This window comes from Danio rerio, chromosome 16 (assembly GCF_052040795.2).
Source record: "Danio rerio strain M-AB ecotype USA chromosome 16, GRCz13ab, whole genome shotgun sequence".
Taxonomy (NCBI): Eukaryota; Metazoa; Chordata; class Actinopteri; order Cypriniformes; family Danionidae; genus Danio; species Danio rerio.
The window spans coordinates 2877141-2900825 of record NC_141036.1 but is presented as its reverse complement, the minus strand read 5'-3'; the positions used below and the strand labels follow the sequence as shown (position 1 = coordinate 2900825).

The window sequence follows — 23685 nt, the reverse complement described above, 5'->3', positions numbered from 1 at the left end:
CACCCATGGAAAACCCATGCCAACACGGGGAGAACATGCAAACTGACCCAGCCAAGCTTGAACCAGCGACCTTCTTGCTGTGAGGCGAAAGGTATAAAGTGTTTTTTTTTGTTTTGTTTTTTATGCTACAACACTCTCCTATTGTAAAAAGTGCTGGTTTCCACACAATCAATCTGTGTTAGGACAACATAAAGGTATTAAGTTACTTATTAAGTTGGATTGAACATAAAACAAAACCTCAAGAATTGTGTTGTTACAGCTCATTTTAAATAAGTAGTTTGAACAGCAAACGTCATTTTTTAGAGTGCATGTCAACTATGAACAGTGCTTAATTTATCAATTGTGAGGTCCCGAAACAGATCATGCATGAACGGATCATGCATGAAACCCGTAGATGTAGAGGTGTCACGCAGGAAAGTGGAGAGCTGGGGGGGTTGAAGTTGGAGCATTGCATGACGGAGGGGTGTGGCAAACAAAAGTGATAGTAAACAGCGGACGGTAAAATTATGTGCTGGATCAGATTTTAGGGGTGCCGGATACGGAGTGTTCCAGCACAAATTAAGCCCTGATTATAAATAAGCCACCCAGTACGAGCGTCAACACTGGGAGCCAGTGGAGATTTTAAAAAAATTGCTTGCAATCAACCCTTGGAACAAATAAGTACATTTAAAAACAAAAAACAAAAAATTAAAATTAACAAATTACTGACCAAAAGAGTACTGACTAAAAATGCAACCCAGGTTCAATATTGATATGTGCCCCTGTATACATTTCTGGAGAGCGCGAAATATGTCCCAGGAGATACGTTATTTTGCAGTTTTTGTTTTCACAAATCCACCAGAGGCCACTGTGTACGGTTTTTCAGATCTCAAATTTATTTTGTGAGTGCCATTTGCACCTGCTGTTCTTGCATAAATCCACCAGAGGGCCACTGTCGACTGACTGACTGACCAATGCCCTAAACCCAACCAACAGTGTTTTTAAAAGCAATCCAAAAAAAGAAAAGCCCTACACGACTGCCCGATTTTTATCACATTTTCAGCTTTTGCAATGTTCTCACCCTGTTGTTATTAAGTTGTTTATTTAATTTTTTTGCCTTTTGTTTGCGCCCCTCACGCTTTCTGGAATCGTTTTTCACCTGACTCGAACCTCTTCATCGCAGTAAACCCGACATAGGTGGCGAGCTATTGGGAAAACTAGTAACAGCCAAAAAGCCACACGGAGGTAATTGGTCAGCTGGTAGCACGAAAGGCATCAAACTGACCCGTAGCATTTGTTTTAGAGATGAAAGGCAGCCATATATAGCTCTGGCTACATATTTCGTGCTCCCCAGAATTGTATACTGGGGTACATTTTCACAATGAGCCTCTATTGCTACAGTGTACATTTTGACAATGCTGCACTAGGGCCATGCAATTAATCGAAATCAAATCACGATTTGAAACATTGTGATTAGTTAATCACAGGGGGCTGCTATATGAAATATAAATGTATTATATAATATCCCCCACCCAGAGCAAATGCATGACTGCTGCCTGTGTGTGACAGTCTTAATAGCCAATTGAGTGAGCACACATTTGTTCTGTATAATCAGAATTTTAGCAGTGAGAAGCTATGATGCAGAATATTGAGATGAAATTGAGCTGACTACAAAATTAAATCACAAATCTAATCGAAATTGCAATATTTAAAAAAAAATCACAGTTATATTTTCCCCAAATCACACTGCCCTATACTGTACTATTTACATTTTTAGTTGTCCATTTCCAATATCACAGTCATGCACAAACACCCTGCTAAACTCACTATTGCTACAGAAACGCTCATATTTTCTGCATTATTTTATGTCACTTCTCCTTGACCTAGCCATCAGATTTCTGCTGTTTTTCTTACTTTGTTCGTTCCTAATTGCAGCTCTATAAAAACAAAGTGCAAAGACGAATTCCAGAGTGCCATGGCACTCCAAAGTCAACTCTACAGTCCATGACTCTCTCGTGCAAATATTTCTGTAATGCCTTTTTTGACCCTCGTTTTCCAAAAATAGAGCTGCATTAGCAAACGTGAGAGAGAGATGAAGTGTGGAGGACAACATGCGCTCCCACCTCCGATTGCAAATGCTTTCCTCAAAAACTCTCCTGTTGTGTTCCACTGGACAAAATAACAACCTAAGGGTGTGGAACAACATGGAAGTTTGGACCTTTCAATTCTGACTAATATTCGGAAGAGAGGAGCGTCTTAGGCAAGTAGGCTATGTTATTATTATTAAAGGGTCACGAAACACCAAAACACATTTTTTGAGATGTTGACAGTCATATATGTGTCCCCACGCTGCTAAAAACACTACACCTTAAAATAAATAAATAAATAATTTTACAGAAAATATCCCTAAATTTTTACAATAATTTTTTGTCATTTAAAATTATATGTAGAACTTAGTAAAATGACAAATAATCTCTTTAAATTCACAGTTTGGCATTCATTTTAGGTACTTTATCATTAAAGACAAATTACTGACATTTTTGTTTTTTATATAGGGAAATTACAGTATTATTTATACAGTATTTTTTTGTTATTTTAAATTATATTCAAAAATCCAAAAAAATGACAAACAATATCTGTAATTTAACAGATTGACTGTAATTTTATGTACTATATAAACAATGACAAATTACAGCAATTTGTCTGTTTTATACAATAAAATTGCCGTATTATTTACACAGTGTTTTTTCCTGTTTTTTTTAAGTACATTTAAAATTACGTAAAATTAAAGTAAAAAATTTTAATTACTTGTTCTGTAAAAAAAAAAAAGAAATCGTAAAAAAGGTCAAATGACTGGCAGCTATGGCTGCCAAACAAAAACCATAAAATAATGGTAAAATTTCTTTGTTGGAATAAAGTGCAAAAAATAATAAATCTACATATATTCTCATTAAAATGTTTACAGAGAAACACTGTTATTTTACAGACTTTTCCTAGATTATTACGATCAAATCCGTTCAATAAAGTTACACACTAAGTTCGCTCACATGCACCTGTTCCGGATTCTGCTGATTGCACACACACAGTCGGAGGATCGTTATGAACTGATTACATGCACTTTAAAAGCAGCATAGACCAATTGCTTAGTCTTGTTATACTGTTACTGTGAACATTATGATGTGTTTCTCTTCGTTTGCTTTTTTTGTTAATTGTTTACGTTGTTTGCTGCCGGGACTGACCATATGCCTGTTATTTGACCATGACTCTGGATTCCCTGCATAATGTTACATCTGTTTGCCCCTGTGTTGAGTGTTGTTTGCCTGACCATCTCTGTGTAATAAACCTGCATTTGGATCTGCACTTTCTCAGCGTCCGCTTCATGTTACAGTTCCATTTCATTTAAGATCTGTAACTGAATCATTCCATATAACTTAAACCTCTACATGTTTTACATAAATTATATTCAATAAAATGTAACAACTGTCATTTTAAAGTTGAAAATTTAAATCAGTTGTATCTCGTTACTATTTTTTTCCAAAATTTTTTGATCCAAAATAAAACTTAAATTACGATCATGAGCATGTCTTGGCATTTTATTAAAGGTGTTTAATTGTAATGATTTAGGGAAAATTCTTGTTTTCTCTTGAACTTTTAGTCACTTTATTGATGGTGTTTGATCATAATAATATAGGAAAAGTCTGTCTAGTAACAGTGTTTCTTTGTAAAACTCTTAGCATGTAACTTTATTGAACGGATTTGATCGTAATAATCTAGGAAAAGTCTGTAAAATAACAGTGTTTTTCTGTAAACATTTAAATGAAAATATATGTAGATTTATTATTTTTTGCACTTTTTTCTACAAAGACATTTTACCATAATTTTATGGTTTTTGTTTGGCAGCCGTAGCTGCCAGTCATTTGACCTTTTTTTACGATTTTTTTTCTTACAGTGTATTAGGACACAAATATTTCACTAAAAAGTGAAAATTGGTTGTTTTTGCGTTATTTCGAGCAAATTTGTTCCGGTTTGAAAATAATTTTTAAGCTGTGTCACGCCGATTAGATCCTTGTGTCTATTCCAGAGTGTAGACTGGATGTCTGTACCAGCCGGTACAATGTGACGTCTTTAAGCGTTCAGCATTAATTCATGAGAAAGTCTACCAAGTCTTTCCAGACTGCCAATAAGCGCCCTCTATTGTGTATGAGGTGCAACTTCATGAATATTCATGATAGCTTCGAAGACGTTGTTTTTGCCTGTTACAGTATTCAGACGGCAGAAGTGGAACAAGTGGAAGAAGAATTGTTTAGAGACATGGGTCGTCAATGGATATATGATGTCCTTATCGTCTGCCTATACTGCCTTTGCCGAAGGCCGGCCCTTGATAATACAGTTGAACATTCATTCATTCATTTTCTTAGTTTTCTAGTCCAAACACATGCGCTATAGGTCAATTAAATAAGCTAAATTTGCTGTAATGTATGTGTGTAAATGACCGTGTATGGGTGTTTCCCAGTGTTGGGTTGCAGCTGGAAGGGCATCCGCTGCATAAAACATATAAACATGTGCTGTAATAGTTGATGGTTTATTCTGCATCCCCTGATAAATAAGGGACTAAGCCAAATGAATGAATAAACAATACTTTCAGTAGACAGTCGTTTTCTTTCTAAGATATATTCATCATCTTAAAAGCTGTGCATGGAAGAGTTTCTGTGTTCTCATTGGTCAATAGAAATGCAAAGTCAAAGCAAAGTAAACAAGCAGTTGATGTCATGACAAAGCTGTTGCTGCATTTCAGGATGGTATTTTCTATTTGATCTCATGAAACCTGTTCGTTCTGAAAACGTACCCCTATTTACATTTCTGGAGATCGCAAATTATGTAGCCAGAAGTACATATGGCTTTAATCCATCTTTAAAACAAACATACTGGCCGGTATTCCTTTTCGTGCTTACCAGTTGACCACTTACCTCCGTGTGGACGGCTTTTCCGCTGTTACCAGTTTGTCTAGTTGCTCGCCGATGGACATGAGACTTGAGACGAGTTGACCACGATGACGGGGTTCGAACCGGGGAAGAACGGTTCCAGAAAGTGCGTAAGACAAAAACAGAAGCTATAAAAACAAATAAACAAGCAAATAAAAGGGTGAGAATGTGGTAAAATCTGAAAACATGGTAAAAATCATGAGATTTTTGTATTGCTTTTGAAAACACTGTCGGTTGGGTTTGGGGAAAGAGGAGGATGGATCGATTGATTGGTCAGTCAGGAAGTCATTCAGGAGACTGTGGCACTCGTGAGAGAAATCTGAGATCTGAAAAAGCATAAACAGCAGCCTCTGGTGGGTTGCATTATATATATATATATATATATTTATTTATTTATTTATTCATTCATTCATTTTCTTGTCGGCTTAGTCCCTTTATTAATCCAGGGTCACCACAGCGGAATGAACCACCAACTTATCCAGCACGTTTCACGCAGCGGATACCCTTCCAGCTGCAACCAATCTCTTGGAAACATCCATACACACTCATACTCGGTGGACAATTTAGCCTACCCAATTCACCTGCAATGCATGTCTTTGGACTGTGGGGGAAACTGGAGCACCTGGAGGAAACCCACACGAACGCGGGAAGAACATGCAAACTCCACACAGAAATGCCAACTGAGCCAGCCGAGGCTCGAACCAGCGACCTTCTTGCTGTGAGGCGACAGCACTACCTACTGCTCCACCTTGTCGCCTGGGCAGTTTAAGAGAAATTTTTAAGAAAAATGCACTGTAGGTGCATTGAAGGTGGCTCAATTGTTAACACTTTCGCCTCACAGCAAGAAGGTCGTTGGTTCGAGTCCTGGCTGGGCAAGTTAGCATTTCTGTCTAGAGTTTGCATGTTCTCCTCGTGTTGGCGTGGGTGTCCTCCGGTTGCTCTGGTGTCCCCCACAGTCCAAACAGATGCGGTATAGGGGAATAGAATACGCTAAATTAGAGTATGCTGGAACAGTTGGTGGTTCATTCCCCTGTGGTGACCCCTGAAAAATAAGGGACTAAGCTGAAGGAAATAACCCCCAATTAGCACTACTAGCTTAATAAACTTCTTATTAGCAGTTTATTAATAGGTAATAAAATAGAAATTGGGTTTAGGTATTGGGGATGCAGAATAAGATCATACTTAATAACTACTAATGAGCAGTTTATAGGCAGGTAATAAGCCAGTAGTAAAAAGCATTAATTGTGACCTAAACTAAATTTCGCAAGAACAGTTCGCTTCTCTTCTCTGACCCTTGCGCTGACAGGCGCACATCCAATTTTCCCCTATAAAAGAATGAACAGTGAAAACGCTGACTGACATCAAAGTCGACGAGAAAATAAAAATCACACTTGCTTGGCTCGTCCGTGCGCATTCCTGAAAACCCAATCTCTCGTCATAGCTGTATGTTTATGGAATTACGACCTGGGCACATTCTGCCGATGCATGCAACAGCTGACGGTATACGCAGCAAAATAAACAAGCATTGTTTTCCTGCTTATTAAACATGTTTGGCACTGCTGTGTTTGTTTCGGGTTTTTTTTTTTTATTTGCAAGAATTTACGACAGGCTTTGCTTTCATGTTGGCTGAGTTATGTGGTGCTCTCTGGCAGAGCTACAGTAGGAGCTTTGAAGTGCAGCCATAAATGCAGCTCAAACGCGGCCAACATTGCATGCTGTTGTAGAGGTGGAAGAAGGACACAGGTTTGAGTCAATAGGGAGGTGGGGGTGGGGGGGGGGGGGTATGCAACTGTTAAAAAGTACTGATAACACCAGCTGAACTCCAAGCATTTTACAGACCACATGAGAGATGAAAGTGCAGCGTACGTTTTTAGGCACGCCAGAATGCTGGTCAAGGAGTGTAGCGCACTATTCCACGCAAAATAAGGTTTGATCTGGAGCGCAAATGTTGAAATGAAAGACAGGTGGTATGAATACGCTGGCTTTTATGAGTGCTTTGAAGCGTGTGCTTACGTGACCTCTTCCTTCACACATTAGCAGGTGTTTTGTAGGTATTTATCTTAAGCACAGCTTACAAGTCACCCAACTTAAATTGATTAAGTTAACTTGAACAGGATTGAACATGAAATAACTAAAGGGGTGGTCCACTGTGATATCATGTTTTAAACTTTAGTTGATGTGTAATGTAGCTGTGTGAACACAAACAACATCCCTCAATGTCAAAGTTCAATGCAAAGGGAGACCTTGGCTTTAACAGAATTAGCTTAGCAAAGCCTACAGCTAACATAGTTTGTGGACTACAAATAAATACATCCAGGTTTTTGAGATCACCAATGCTTCTGGGTACGCGCATTCACAATGCTTATACACCCATGCAGCAAAGGGGCGGGGCCAGAGGAGCTGTAATGTTGTAGCAGAGGAAGCTAAAAGCTATTCCAGAGAATTATAATAATATAGCGTTTGACAAAAGATAACTGTTAGAATCTCTCCCAGTTCAGTTCTGGATTCGGCTAAAACTCCTCTGAATAAACGAAGCTGTGGATTGTGAGCCACAACCTGTGTGTTTTTATTTCTTAAAATTGATCTATTACATGCACAGTGTCTAGCGTTAACGCCAGGGGCCTCGCTAGACCCCATTTACTGGGACATGTGCCCCAGTAAAAATTGCCAGTGCCCCAGTAAATGCTTTGAGATAAGATTTACTTCATATGCAAGTGTATTTGTTAAGAGTGGTAATCCCAGAATAAAGATGTTATTCTCTACATGCAACCAAACCAACGCTGATGAAATCAATGTTGTTTACTCATAAACAAAACTGAACATATGCGCAGAAAAAAACATACCCTCTTGACGCTGATGCACTGCTCTGCTCCCGGTGTAAATCCCAGTTGTTTACATGCACAGCAAAAAAAATAGCTGCGCCGTTCAAGCGTTGCGAATCCAGGGTCTTTTTTGCGGAGGTGTCGGCACGCAGTGAGTTTTGCAAGTCAACAAAACAAAGTTTATATAATATGATGGTGATCCTATTTATACTAAGCATGGCTGCTGATAGATTTTTTTTTTATTTTTTTGTATGAAGCAGAAAGGAGAGATGAAGTCACGGAAGTCAGACTTAGATCCAATCCCAATTCTATTTTTGTACCCCTACCCCTTCCCCTTCCCCTTGGCCCTTACAACCGAGGGTGAAGGGGAAGGGCTATAAAATTTACCCCTAAGAAATGGGACAGCACTTTAATAAATCTAATTCTCGACCATAAGTCGGGTTTAAGATAACACACAAAAGCTAGTTCTGTAAAACATGATTTTTTGTATTTAATTGAATTGTCTATATTGTCTAAATAAGCTTTCTGCCACTAACAGCACCCCCCGCTGCTGGAATCAGCTTCCAGAAATGATCAGATGTGCTCCAACATTAGGCATGTTCAAATCAAGACTGAAAACACATCTGTTTAGCTGTGCCTTTACTGAATGAGCACTGTGCTGCGTCCGACATATCGCACTATTATGTTTTTTCTCTTCTTCTTCATTCTTTTATATTACATTTTACCTGTTTTTATGGTTTTTTTACTCATTTTTATTATTCGTTTTTATTTTTATTTTACTTGTTTCTTTCATTCTTGTTTATGTAAAGCACTTTGAATCTCCAATGTTTATGAAATGTGCTATATAAATTAACCTGCCTTGCCTTGCCATAGCATTTCATTGTAATAAAATGAATATTTATATTCATAAATTATCTTAGCTTCACTCCAGTTGTGTCTTTAGATTGTTTTCCAGTTACATTTAGGATTAATTTCTGTTATTTATTTATAATAATAATTGTATAAAACCAATAATACTGTTTATATATATATATATATATATATATATATATATATATATATATATATATATATATATATATATATATACATTATTTTAGGGGAGCTGTGCCCCAGAAGACCTTTAAATCTATCAATGCCCTGGTTAACGATATATTGTAGCGAGTACATAAACAAGGATATAAATAACAGGAAATGCTGTTTGGCGCTGCTTACAATTTAGCTACAAATTCATCTTTATCCGTCAAACTGCTGTAACCAGCCACAATCTTCAGCATTTAATCTTCAAATGTTATTACGCCCTGACTGCTGCTCAGTGACGTGATTGGTGGTCTCTGAAAGGTGAGTTGTTTTTCATGTATTTTAACATCCTGTTTACACAACATAATAAACCTATAATAACACATATCTATGATAATAACACATCCATATCTTAGCAGGGTCCGTCATGGTTTCGAGTCCCCTAGAAACATTTCTGTTGCTTTACGTGGATTTTTGCAAGTGTTGTGACCAATTTGCTGTGCGTTTCTTCAGTTGTGACCAATTTGCAGTACGTGTGCTGTCAAATTGATGAAGATCGTTTTTTTATTTGCTGGTGTTTTTTGTAAGTGTGCTTTCTTAAATTGCAGCGCGTTAAACTCTCTCGGACACCGTACAATGGAGCAAAAGGAGACCCCAACATAATGAAAGGGTAGTCAATTCGAACAGAAGTGGGACCAAAGAAGCCCATCAGTACAATTAATTCCAGGTGAATTCCTGCCTGAATTGGTAATACATTGCGATTATGCTTAGTTCGTTTGAAGTGAGACTCCTAATGTGCGAATGACCAGAGTATGACCTGAAATCTCATCTGGAGGCCATCATCTCTATACGCAGTGAAAATATAAATCACCTAAAAAAGAAAAAAAGGGCTGACTCAGAGTGGTCAGTTGTTTTAGTCATTGCTGTGTTCAGTGTGAATATGGCGAGTCTTTCATCAGCACTGACTGATGAGCACTAAGTGGTGCTAACCAGTGAGATCATGCTTAAAAAAAGAACGACATGAAAAGAAAACGCAAAGAAAAACAACGAGATGAAAAATCACAGGCATCAGAGCGCGGTTCCTCCTCTTTTAAAGTTTCCCATGCGATAAAAGCAGAAAGAAAGTATCAAGCTATAGTTCATGTGAAACGCTTTGTTAAGTGTCCAAGATGTTATTTATCATAAAAAAATATCGGTAAAATAGCAGCTTTACAATATTTTGTGGTTCATGTTTTATTTTTTACACATTTATTTATGCTTTTGAATTGCATTATGGGACCTTGATTTTCCTTCCGACAACTTTCAACCTTAAAAAGTTAGAAAAAGTATATGCTTTTAAATAGTTTAATGTGCTGTTTTGTCTTGGTGTTGTGTATTCAATTCAATTCAATTCAGCTTTATTTGTGTAGCGCTTTTACAATGTAGATTGTGTCAAAGCAGCTTCACATAAATGGTCATAGTAACTGGAACAGTGTGGTTCAGTAACTGGAACAGTGTGGTTCAGTAACTGGAACAGTGTGGTTCAGGTTTTAGTGTTTAAGTTCAGTTCAGTTTAGCTCAGTTCAGTGTAATTTAATCATTACTGAGAGTTCAAACACTGAAGAGCAAATTCATCGATGCGTAGCTCTACCAATCCTGAACCATGCGAGGCAGTGGCGACAGCGGAGAGGGAAAAAAAAACTTCACAAGTATATTACGCTACAAAAACCTTGTAATGAGCTGCCAGCACATTTTGCAGAATGTGCAGAACCACCCTCATTCGAGTTTTTGGCCGCTCGTAAGAAAAGGTTTGGCCACCGCTGATTTAATTAAAGATTTTTAGGAACAAAATTCAGCCCAAAATACTCATTTGTTGCCTTTACCTTACTAGTACCAGATTGGACCCTCTTTGCCTTCAAAACTGCCTTAATCCTTCGTGGCATTGATTCAACAAGGTACTGGAAATATTTCTCAAAGATTTTGCTCCATATCGGCATGATAGCATCACGCATTTGCTGTAGATTTGGCGGCTGCACATAATGTGAATCTCCCGTTCCACCACATCCCAAAGGTGCTCTATTGGATTGTGCTCTGGTGATTGTGGAGGCCATTTGAGTACAGTGAACTCATTGTCATGTTCAAGAAACCAGTCTGAGAAGATTCTCACTTGAAATGGTGCGTTATCCTGCTGGAAGTAGCCATCAACACTGTGCTCATAAAGGGATGGACATGGTCAGCAACACTACTCAGGTAGGCTGTGGCGTTGACACAATGCTCAGTTGATACTAATGTGCCCTAAGTGTGCCAAGAAAATCTCCCCCACACCATTACACCACCACCACCAGCCTGAACCCTCCAGTCGTTTATCAGCTATCACCCTAAATGACTGATAGCCCCACCCTAAATGAATGATAGTCCCTCCATAAATGACTGATATCCCTGCCCTAAATGACTTATAGTCCCAATTTAAATGACTAATAGCTGCCCCCTAAATTAATAATAGCCTCCATAATATAATTGAATAATCTCACCATAAATAGCCCCCCCAGTTTCTCTGGTCTAGAACCACCACTGACTATAGACTGATTTCACGTAGCCGCCATGTTCAAAAGCGAAATCGAGGCTGCGGTGGGAAGAAACTCGAAAGTATCATTGGAAGTTACATAGGAATGTTGTGTAGATAGATAAGCGAAGATAAAGTGACACAAATTTATAATTTCTCCGCCTTCCGGGTGACCCGAAGGTCCGTTCTGAATGAATGGTGAATGTAAAAAGGGATATCAGAGCTCATTTTCAGCTAAGTTAAGGGAAATGGCACTAGTTAGCTAACCTTTTCTTTCCCTAACACACGTTTTAGATGCCATTCATCAAACTCGAGTTAATAAACTGATTCTTTCACTATATTAGGCTTGTCACGATACTGAATTAAAAGAGAAAAAACGGCAATTTCGCGCTAACATTTAAGGAAATGTCGATGGCTTTCTTAAAACAGCGCTGATTTGCCATTGTGTTCACGTGTTCAACAGAAATGATTGTGATTGGCCGAGAAGGTCATCAGTTCACACACAACAAAGAGGGGCGATCTGCTTGATGACTCAACTGATCTTGACGGCTGCTTCGCGCTCCAGTCCGTGTATCGGTGTTTGCACTGGGTGAAGAGCGGTAAACTGAGCGCAAACCAAACACAGATACACGGAGACAAAAGCGCGAAGCCGAGTCAAGACATCCGCGCTCAGCAGCGCTTCCATGTTAGCGGAAATAGCCGGGTTAAAAACTTCAGTACCAGGACAACACTATTACAGACAACACGAGGGTGTGCTGCAGAGGACTGCAGTGTTTTATCACTCATCGGGTTACATAGGCTGAAGCAGGAAAGCGTCCTCACGGTGTTTAACTGGTGCCATGAGCTGAAGCTCAGGAGGACACTTAAGCGCATCACTGAGATTGTGATCTTGTTTGATGCTAAATTGCTTTTAATTGTTTAAAATAAACTTACTAAATAATATTAAAGTGATGGTTACACCATTTTCTGCATTTTTAAATCTCGGCAACAGCTGGAGGTTTGTACAGTGATAATAAATAGATTAAATAGTTGTTTACAGTGCTCGTCCTATACTTCCGGGTTTCTTCCCACCGCAGCCTCGCTTTGGTTCTTTAAAATGGCGGCCGCGTGAAATAAGCGTATAGCATGTAAGACTGGATCATGAAAGGAACATTCAAAAAGCAGCTCATGTAAGCACCTTAATCAAATTATTGTCTTATTCAGATTAAGGCAAATCACTAGATCACCGATAACCATGTAAACATAGTCACAAGCCCCAACCCTAGAAAAAAGGAGTTCAGTATTTTGATGACAGCCTCTCTCCCACAGGTTAGTAGTAAGCTAAAGTAATTTCATAATGCAAATCTTAAATTCATGCTAACCAACAACTGATCAAAGGAAATATATTAATGCAATTCAAATATATAAAATATGAATTGATGTTTACGTTAAACTTTAAATATATTGTTCTATCAAAATATATATTTTTAAAGATTTTGTCAAATAAAATTTTATTTTAGAGTCATCCACAATCATTTTGTGGCTCAAAAGTATTGGTTCCAGCACCGGTACCATTTTAAAAGTATCAATTTAGCACCGGTATCGAAATAACCCCAAATGATACCCAACCCTAGTGATTGGTGGATTGATTTAGCAGGGGGGTCAATCTCAGTCATTTGTCAGCACTGAAGACAGTAACTAAATAATACACAAATCCAGTCCACTCCTCCCACACAGAGACAGAAAAGGTGGAAGGAGGTGAGATTTAGGATGCAGAATGTGTGGTCTGAGCGTTTAAAGCAAGTGAAATTTACCAGAATCAAAGTCAAACAGCACTTAGTTTATAAAAGATAAGAAGCCAGAGTGTGTTTAAAGAAACTTGTAGACATCCACTAAATCTGTGTGAGCAAACAGCCGAACAGAACTGCAGAACATTTTATGGAATTGATAGACATGAGATGGGCATTGAGGTAGGATTTAGGGACTTTACAGAAAACAGAGAATATGGTTTCCCTGCTGAAAAATCCAGTTACCAGTAATCCTAGGCTGGTTGGCTGGTTTTAGCTGGTCGACCACCAGGCTGGTTTAGAGGGGTTTTGGCCACTTCCAGGCTGGTTTCCAGCCATTTCCAGCCTGGTCTTAGCTGGTCGGGCTGGGAGATGACCAGCTAAAACCAGCTTGACCAGCCTAGCCAAGCTGGGAGTCCAGCCAAAACCAGCTATATCCAGCTTAAACCAGGCTGGTCAAGCTGGTTTTAGCTGGATTTGGCTGGTAATTTTCCAGCCTGACCAGCTGAGACCAGGCTGGAAATGGCTGGAAACCAGACTGGAAATGGCCAAAACCCCACTAAAACCAGCCTGGTCAACCAGCTAAAACCAGCCAACCAGCCTAGGCTGGTTTAAGCTGGATTTTTCAGCAGGGTTAGCATCTTAAAATGTGCAAAAAGTGAAATAAATAGATTAAATAGTACTTGTCCTGTTTTATTTTTAACAGTCAAACTGACAGGGGAAAATGAAAATTATCTTAAATGTAAAATAACAAAAAGGAGAAAAAAATAACAACAAAATAAAAAAGTGTGTGTTTGCAGGAATGGGTTTAGATGGGTAGAGAAAAATCAATAAAATAGACAAAGATTAATTGCCCCTTTCACACAGTGATTCCAGTAAATATTGCAGAATTTAACAGGAACATTGTAGACAACAGCAAATAATAATAAATAATATTGATAATAAAGACAAAAATATACAAAAATTATATATTACAATAATAAAACGTCATACTATATCTGTACATTCAGTAATTATGCACATTATCAGGGGAAGAAAAACATTTCTTGTAATATTTAATATCTATCTCTGATTTTTTTTATTTTCATTTGTTTTATTGTAGAAATAAAAATAATAGGTTTGTCCTTGTGAAAACTGTCCGCGATCAGTGACGCGTGCTGTGAATCTCGCGAGACAACACGTGATGATAAACATGGCTGCGGTTAAACTCCAGAAGAGTGTTGTGAGCCAGGCTGGGAAACACACAGCTTCTGTTATCTTTCTTCACGGCTCAGGTGCTTTTAATAGTTATTAAAGCCTCTCTTGTGCGGACGTATATTGTGCCCGCTCCTTAGAAAGGAAAAATAATACCGTTAAACGGACTGTTGTGGCTCATATGGTACTGAATAAAAGGGCTTCAGAGACGCGCTGGAGAAGTGAAACCCACTGTCGTGTGTAAATAATGCACTTCTCGCGCTTTAAATCATCGACTGACTTGCTCAAAGCCAAATTAATCATAAGAAATACTTCAGACAGAGCTGAAGAATTGTATAAACTATCTCTGAAATGTTAAAAGTCTACGTTTAAATGACACCAAACACTGCAAACTATTAAAATCAGTGCTATAAAAGTGCTTATAACAAATATATTATATTATATATTATAAATAGAGTGTTCATAATATAAATGCAAAATACTTCATTAACTTTAGTGTATTCATTAATACAAATGAGGCACCCTTCAACGCTAAAACATATTGTGGTTACTGCGAATTTAGTATAGTATAGTATATAATATAGTATAGTGTTTTAACCATACTATAGTAAAGTAGCTTACATGAATCGATCTGTTCTGGTAATTTTAGTCATTTTGGCGATACAACAATATTAAATATTATAGTAATATAAACAAATGAACCAATAACATTACTGTTTTCTACAATATTGTAAGAACTAAAGTACTTAATACACTTGAGGCACTCATACATTAAAATTTATTGTGGTTAATTGTGTTCTCGCATAAAAAATACTAATAAATAATACTAATAATACATAATAAAGTGTTTTTAACCATACTGTATTGAAGTTAATTACTTGAATTGATCTGTTCTGGTAGTTCTAGTGGTCACACAACTATGGTAATATAAACAAATGAACCAGTACTTTAGTTTTATACAACTAATGCAGTAAAAGCTAAAGTAAATTACAGTATTTCTTACAGGTTATCAGTTCACTAATGCTATATTGTAGCAATCATTACCAAAGGGTTGTAAATATAATATATGCAGTTTAATATGCTTTGCTATAGAGTTGAGCAAACTTGTAGTTTTGAATACCTCAGATTAAATAAATTCGCCAAATATTTTCCTTGAAATGATATCTCATATTCCGTTTCAGTTGGAAGTTCATCATTATGCTGAAATAATAATACTGAATAATTTATTAACCCTTTGCTCTGAAGTTCTAAACGAGATGAGAAAAATAATCGCATATTAAATAAGATAAAAATATTGAGTACATACTTTGTAATATACTTCTCATTTCCATATCATCAGTATCTATAAACTATTAATAATAGTAAATTAATTTACACAAAAGGTATGATGGATATGAGATGAGGTATAGTGATCTCTCAGCTCTAGTGTGGAAGTTGGCAGACAATTTAGAGACTTACTTTTTCATTCATTCATTTTCCTCCAGCTTAGTCTCTATTTCAGATGTCACCACAGCGGAATGGACCGCCAACTATTCCGACACATGTTTTACACAGCGGATGCCGTTCTAGCCACAATGCAGTACTGGGAAACACCCATACACTCTCATTCACACACACACACACACACACTCAATTTAGTTTATTTAATTCCCCTATAGCACATGTGTTTGGACTGTGGGGGAAACCGAAGCAGAAACTCACACCAACACAGGGAGAACATGCAAACTCCACACAGAAATGCCAACTGGCCCAGCTGAGACTCAAACTAGCAACCTTCTTGCTGTGAGGCAATAGTGCTTATCATTGAGCCACCATGACGCCTAGACTTTTCACAGTATACACACACCGGCCACTTTATTAGGTACACCTGTCCAACTGCTCCTTATGCAAATTTCTAATCAGCCAATCACATGGCAGCAACTCAATGCATTTAGGCATGTAGACATGATCGAGACAATGTGCTGCAGTTCAAACTGAGCATCAGAAATGGGAAGAAAGGGGATTTAAGTGACTTTGAACGTGTCATGGTTGTTGGTGCCAGATGGGCTGGTCTGAGTATTTCAGAAACTGCAGATCTACTGGGATTTTCACGCACAACCATCTCTAGGGTTTACAGAGAATGCTCCCAAAAAGAGAAAATATCCAGTGTACTCATCTTCTGACGGCTACTTCCAGCAGGATAACACACCATGTCATAAGTCGCGCATCATCTCAGACTGGTTTCTGGAGCATGACAATGAGTTCACTGCACTTATATGGCCTGCACAGTCACCAGAACTCAATCCAATAAAGCACCTTTGGGATGTGGTGGGAGATTGGCATCATGGATGTGCAGCCGACAAATCAGCAGCAACTGCGTGATGCTATCATGTGATTATGGAGCAAAATCTCTGGAATTTTCCACTGCCTTGTTGAATCTATGACGGATTAAGGCCGTTCTGGGGTCCAACCTGGTACTAGTAAAGTGTACCTAATAAAGTGGCCAGTCAGTGTATATTGTTTGAATCAGTTTTTAGACGTTTGTGAATAATGTCATCTGTTTCTTTCAGGAGACACAGGGCCAGGCCTGCGCAGCTGGGTTTTGGATGTTTTAGGACAAAACTTGGCATTTGAAAACATCCGGGTGATTTATCCCACAGCCCCACTCAGGTGAACATCTGCGCTTACCCCTCAAACAGTGTTCGTGCTTGAAAATGGTTGAACTTCGAGGTTTTAAAAGTGCTTGAAAATGTAATTGTGCTGTTTTTGCAATACTTTATCAAAGCATGTATTTAAAAACATTTGTGATGGAAATAATATACTTGATTTCATCACTTTAGTGAAAGATTGTATGTGTGTCAGTACCTGTTTTTGTGACGTATCAGGACTCAAACCTATACAATGACAAAGGTATAACACTGGTATTACAGAAAGGTGGTGAATTATGAGGACATTGCTGATGTGTGTACGTGTTTTTATGACATATCAGGACACAAACCTATATAATGACATAGGTATGACACAGGTATTACCAGAAGGTGGTGAATTGCTGATGTGTGTGTTTAGTGACATCAGGACAGAAATGTATATAATGACATGGGTATGACAGGTACTACAAGAAGGTGGTGAATTATGAGGAATTTGCCTTTGTCTTCAGGCCGTACACACCCATGCGAGGGGCGCCGTCTCATGTGTGGTTTGATCGTCACAAGATTTCTCAGCATTGCCCCGAGCACTTGGAGTCGATAGATTCCATGTGTGATCATTTAGGTGACATTGTGCAGGATGAGCTCCGAGCCGGGATCCCAAAACAGAGGATGGTTATTGGTAAGACCATTGGCTTATCTCTGTCCTATCCTCTCCAGATCTCCCTATACCCATCCATCTCTCCCTGCCCGATTGCTTTCTTTTATACACACACACACACACACACACACACACACACACACACACACACACACACGCTCTACTTGTTCCAAATTAAGCAGAGTCTATAAGTCTCTCCCTCGTTGTGTAAAGTGAAGAATGAAACTTATCAAGTTACTTATTCCTTTCATTTGTTGCCAGATTGAGCCCAAAAGAATTTCGGGATGACTCTCGGGTTTCTGCTAAGTTTTATCTCCAAATATTTGGGTTATCAGGTTTGCATATTAGATAAAAGTGGCAGAAAATCATCCCTTTTAGAAGGGATCTCAGGTAATGGGTTGCAAAAAAAAAAGCATGCTACTATTTGCTTAGAGATTTAACCCCTTAAAGGGATAGTTTAGGGCAGGGGTGGGCAAACTCGGTCCTGGAGGGCAAGTGTCCTGCACAGTTTAGTTCCAACTCTAATCAAACACACCTGCTTATAGATTTCTAGTAATCTTGAAGACACTGATTAGCATGTTCAGGTGTGTTTGACTAGTGTTGGAACAAAACTCTGCCGGGACACCGGCCCTCGAGGATCAAGTTTGCCCATCCCTGGTTTAGGGACTTGCTCACCTTTTACTTGTTTCAAACGTTTGAGTTTCTTACTTTAATTAAACAAGAAGTTATTTTGAAAGTGGTTGGAAACTGGTAACCATTGACTTCCACAGTACTTGTTTTTTCTTGCTATGGATGTCAGTGGTTTCGGGCTTTCTTTAGAATATCGTCTTCTGTGTTCAACAGAAGAAAGAAACTCATGAAACTCATGTCCGTGTGGTCTTAAAAAGTCTTCAAATATCTTAAAGCGCACCTATTTTACCCCTTTTTCATGATTGAAGGTCAGTCTTGTGTGTTTCCAGAATATGTCTGTGAAGTTTCAGCTCAAAAAACCCTTCAGATTATTTATTATGCCTTTAAAAATGTTGGAATTTTTTCTGAACACACTGTTGCTGTTTTTATTGCCTTTAATGCTGGTTCTCCCTGCCCACCGATACCACGTGCCTGTCAGAGTGTGCCTTAATCTCCACCTCTGCTGTGTCACAAAGGGAAAACTAAGTTTTGATAAATAAAAAAAAAAATTGCAAACAAAAATAAAGTATTGCAAAAAAAAAAATTATATATGCAGTTTGTTTAAAATATACATACATTTGCTTAATATTTATTTCCAGTATTGCCTTTACCAGAGATGGGGGACTCGAGTCACATGACTCGACTCAAGTCAGACTTAAGTTGTAAAATTTAGGACTTGAGACTTGCTTGACAGCTATTCAAAAAAGACTTGACTTGGACTTGACTGTCATGACTTGAGACTTGACTTGGACTTGAGTTAAATGACTCAAAATAACTTGTTTCTGTTAAATAAATACCTCTTTGTTATATAGTATGCTACGGAGACCCGGAAGAGACATGATGGTGGGGAAAACAAATAGGTGGAAGAAAAATTGGTGGGAGAAAAAATGATAGGAGTGATAGGAAAACATATTTTCAAGTTTTTATTTGCGTTCCCTTGCAAAGATGTTTCTCCATTAACACTTCCTGTTCACTACATTCATGTAAACCCTCCCGTTCTTGCTGAAATTCTCCCGTATTTTACCATTCTATCCCACATTTAATCCTATCATTAAGTATTTTCCCATATTTCTGTATATTTTTAATCTTGAAATCACACTGAAATTAATAATAAAATGTCTGCATTCGCTTTCTTTACATTAAATCTGTGCGTCAACTGTTGCCTTTCATATGCTCTGAACCAGTGAATGCATGTAAGCACTGATTGACAGATGCGCTCCGTACAATAAACTGATCCCAGATCAGCTTCTGTACATGCGTCTGTTAGTCAGCGCTTATACATGCACTCGCTGGTTCAGAGGTTGCATATGAAAGGCGACGATCGACGCACAGATTTAATGTAAAGAAAGTGGGATAGATGGTAAAATACGGGAGAATTTCGGCAAAAACCGGAGGGTTTACATGAGTGCAGTAAACAGGAAGTGTTTGTGGAGAAACAGTTTTGCGAGGGAACGCAAAACATCTTTGTGAGATAACGCAAAACATTGCGAGAGAACGCAAAAACTTTATAAAATATATATATATTTTCCTCCCACACATTTTTTTCTTTCACCCATTTTTTTTTCTCCTACCCATTATATATTTTTTACCCATCCAATTTTTTTCTCCTCCACTACGTCCCTTCCGGGTCTCCGTAGTATGCATAACATACAAAACTGAAAGTTATATATGTAAATATAAATTGCAAAAAATATTGCAAAAGTTCAAAAATCAACAATAATTTTGACTTGAAAGTGACCAAGCTATTGTCTGACTTGACTTGAGTCTGACAAAAATTGACTTGACTGGCTTGAGACTTGAAGGTTATGACTCGAGACTTGCTTGTGGCTTGCACATGTGTGACTTACTCCCACCTCTGGCCTTTACGAAACCTATCAAGTCAATTGCACTACGGCCAATTTAGTTATTCAATTCCCCTATAGCACATGTTTGGACTGTGATGGACCAACACAGGGTAGAACATGCAAACTCCACACAGCCGGGACTCACACCAGCAACCTTCTTGCTGTGAGGCAACAGTGCTAACCACTGAGCCACTGTGCTGCCTCCAACAATATATAGTTTGTCATAATGGGTTTAGGATTTAATTGCAATTTGGTGAAGTAAGCCTAAGCATCTCGTTGGTTGGACGGTGAGGGATAGTTCACCACAAAATTCTACCATCATTTACTCACCCTCAGGTTCCAATCACGTGTAGATGTCTTTCTGCTGAACACAGATGAAGATATTAGTATTATTATGCTGCGTTCACACCAAGCGAGCGAGTGATTTACATGTTAAGTCAATGCAAACCCACGAATAGACATCCTGCGACGCGATACGCACGAATGGCACGGCGCGAATGATGTAAATTGCGCGAATGGCGCGGCGCGAATTGAGCGTTTTCTCTCGAATTCGAAAATCTGAACTTCAGTGGACATTCGCGCCGCGTTAACTAATCAGAAGCTTGCTCTTGTGGGGCGCGATTGTGACGTAGAACCTGTTGTCGGTGTTCCGAGGGAAATCCTCCAGCCTTCACCGACAATAAGTCATCAAACTGGGCTGGGCTCAGTCAGAAGCACCGCTGAAAACCTCCGTCATCCAGGTTCAGTTTCTGGAGGAGTTTATGAGCTCACAGAGCTGGATGCACCTCTGAAAGCATGTAGTGGACTCAGACACGACCCTAAATGTATCAACGCTGTTTTTCAGTCTTCATAACGCAGATAAACACTGTTATTTTCTTCATGAAATCCATGTTAGCCATTTAGCTATGAAGCTAGAGTCTTCGGGCAGACAGAAGCCCTGCCCATCACGCGAATCCGCGTCTGTTCTGAAGTGAATTTGACACGCCAATGAAGCGAGTAAACTCAAATGTTCACGCGGCTATTTACGCGCGAATAGCGCAATTTATCCGCGCGTTCCGCGTCTGGTGTGGACACAGCATAAGACTTTGTTTTTTTGTATTATGGCAGTAAATAGGTGGTGAGATCTGTTCGATCACTCTAAAAGAAATTGACGTGAGTAAATGATGGTGTAAGTTTCATTTTTGGGTAAACTATCCCTTTAAATCCAAGAAGGGTTGTGGAAGGGTTAACCAACGAAACCAATATCACAGAAATACCCCGAAATAGTTGCAAGTAAAATGTGAAAAGTGCAAGAAGAAAGAAAAAGAAGCGTTTTTGTGTGAAAAGACTCTGTGTGGAAGGACAGAAAAGCCCCTGAACTCGCTTCCAAAGAAACTGATTCAAAAAACACATGTTCCTGTGAGACTGCTGAAATATTATCTTCCTAAATCATAACATTTTGTCATTAACTATAAATACTCATTGGAGTCACTCTACACGCTGGAGAAACGCAGTGGTCTGAACGCTGAGTCCACTTCCCAGGCTGACGGACTGACAAGCGCCAGAACTTTCCATGGAAAACTCCTTCATATATAGATTGCGCTTTTCATTCTTTTAGGTGTCGTATAGTCAACAGGAGAAGCCAAAGTCAAACATGCGTGCTCAGAAATGTTTTTAGCCTGCATTGTCGAAAGTATCTGTGCATTAACAGTTCCCGTATTTTGTGTTTCCTTTTATTTACGGTTGTGAATTGCATTATGGGATGTTGATCTCTGCTCTGTCGACATCTGATGTTGAAAATTCAACACTACAGTTTAACAAAGTGACTTTTATTGACATTTTAGTAGTTTGAAATATCAATGTATAATAAATAACATAGTGCTGTCGCCTCACAGCAAGAAGGTCGCTGGTTCGAGCCTCGGCTCAGTTGGCGTTTCTGTGTGGAGTTTGCATGTTCTCCCTGCGTTCGCGTGGGTTTTCTCCGGGTGCTCCGGTTTCCCCCACAGTCCAAAGACATGCGGTACAGGTGAATTGGGTTGGAATCCGCTGTGTAAAAGTGTGCTGGATAAGTTGGCGGTTCATTCTGCTGTGGCGACCCCAGATTAATAAAGGGACTAAGCCGACAAGAAAATGAATGAATGAATGAATAACATATAGAGACATCTAGAGTCTTTAAAATGTTCTGGCAGTTTATTACAAGGTTTTTGTAGCGCAATATACAAGACTGACTCGGACAATATAGCACTGCAAACTATTACAAATTATTATTAAATTAAAATGTGCATTTTTTATATAATATTTTTATAATTTGTATAATATTATATAATATTTATATAATATTATTATATTAAAAAGTCACTTTTTTGAAAGGTTAAAAGAAAGATCAAGGTCCTATAATGCAATTGAAAGGCATTTATAAAAGGGGAAATAAAACAATTAAAACAAGAATCCCAAAATACAAAGATCTGCTTGTTTACGGATATTTTTAAGGCAAGGCAAGTTTATTTATATTGCACATTTGATACACAGTGGCAATTCAAAGTGCTTTACATAAAAAAGACAAGTATAAGAGAATAAAAAACAAATAATAAAAATGATTAAAAACAGATAAGAAATGCGTTAAAAAGAAAGGAAAGACACAAAAGTGCGATCTGTCGGACGCAGCACAGTGCTCATTCAGTAAAGGCACAGCTAAACAGATGTGTGTTCAGTCTCCATTTGAATGTACCTAATGTTGGAGCACATCTGATCATTTCTGGAAGCTGATTCATTCAGGGGGCGTTGTTAGTAGCTGAAGGCAGATTCATCCTGCTTTGACTGAAATTTTGGAATTTCTATTTTATATGATCCTAAAGATCTGAGTGATCTGTTTTCAGTGAGCATATCTGTAATGTATTGAGCTCCTAGGCCATTTAGTGATTTATAGACCAGTAATAATACTCTAAAATCTATTCTGAATGTAACTGGGAGCCGGTGTAGAGACCTGAGGACAGCTGTGATGTGCTCTGATATTCTGGTTCTGGTCAGAATCCTGGCCGCATTGTTCTGGATAAGCTGCAACTGTCTGACTGCTTGTTTTTGGGAGGGCCAGTGAGGAGTCCATTACAGTAATCCACCCTGCTGCTGCTAAAAGCATGATAACGTTTCTCTAAGTCCTCACTTGAAACAAAGCATGTGATTCTTGCAATGTTTTTGAGATGATAGTATGCTAATGTAGTTACTGCTTTGACATGACTATTGAATTCCTGCCTGAATCTGTATTTAGGTGGATATCATTGATTATCTTTACAAGAGCGCTCTCTGTACTGTGATGTGGTTTGAAACCAGATTAAAAATAGTTTAAACACCCCCTGATTTGCACACCAGCAACACAAACACAGAAGCAGGGAAGAGAGTCAGTGACTATATTTACATGGACATCAGTAATCCAATTATTGGCTTTAATCTGAATAAGACGGTAATATGATGGTGTTTGCATGAGCTGCTTTTTGAATGTTCCTTTCATGCTCACATTTTACAAACCACCTGTAGAAACCCAAATCCCCCTCCTTAATCTAGTACTACATTCTCTGAGCACTAACAGCTCCTAATCATATCCCAATC

At 38.5% G+C, this 23685-nt stretch overlaps 1 protein-coding gene across 5 annotated transcripts in view; it reads left to right on the top strand.

Moving 5' to 3' along the window:
- The first annotated feature begins 14293 nt into the window (after nt 1–14293).
- The window catches only part of lyplal1 (lysophospholipase like 1), a 28319-nt gene continuing 18927 nt past the window's right edge, over nt 14294–23685 (top strand). For all 5 annotated transcript variants that reach the window (XR_015510443.2, XR_015510442.1, XR_015510439.1 and 2 more), the window contains 3 exon segments: nt 14294–14385; nt 16855–16954; nt 17442–17611. Coding sequence is in view for 1 of the 5 variants with exons in the window: in NM_001013329.2 (NP_001013347.2) it covers nt 14304–14385; nt 16855–16954; nt 17442–17611 (352 nt within the window). In the remaining 4 variants the exon portion in view is untranslated.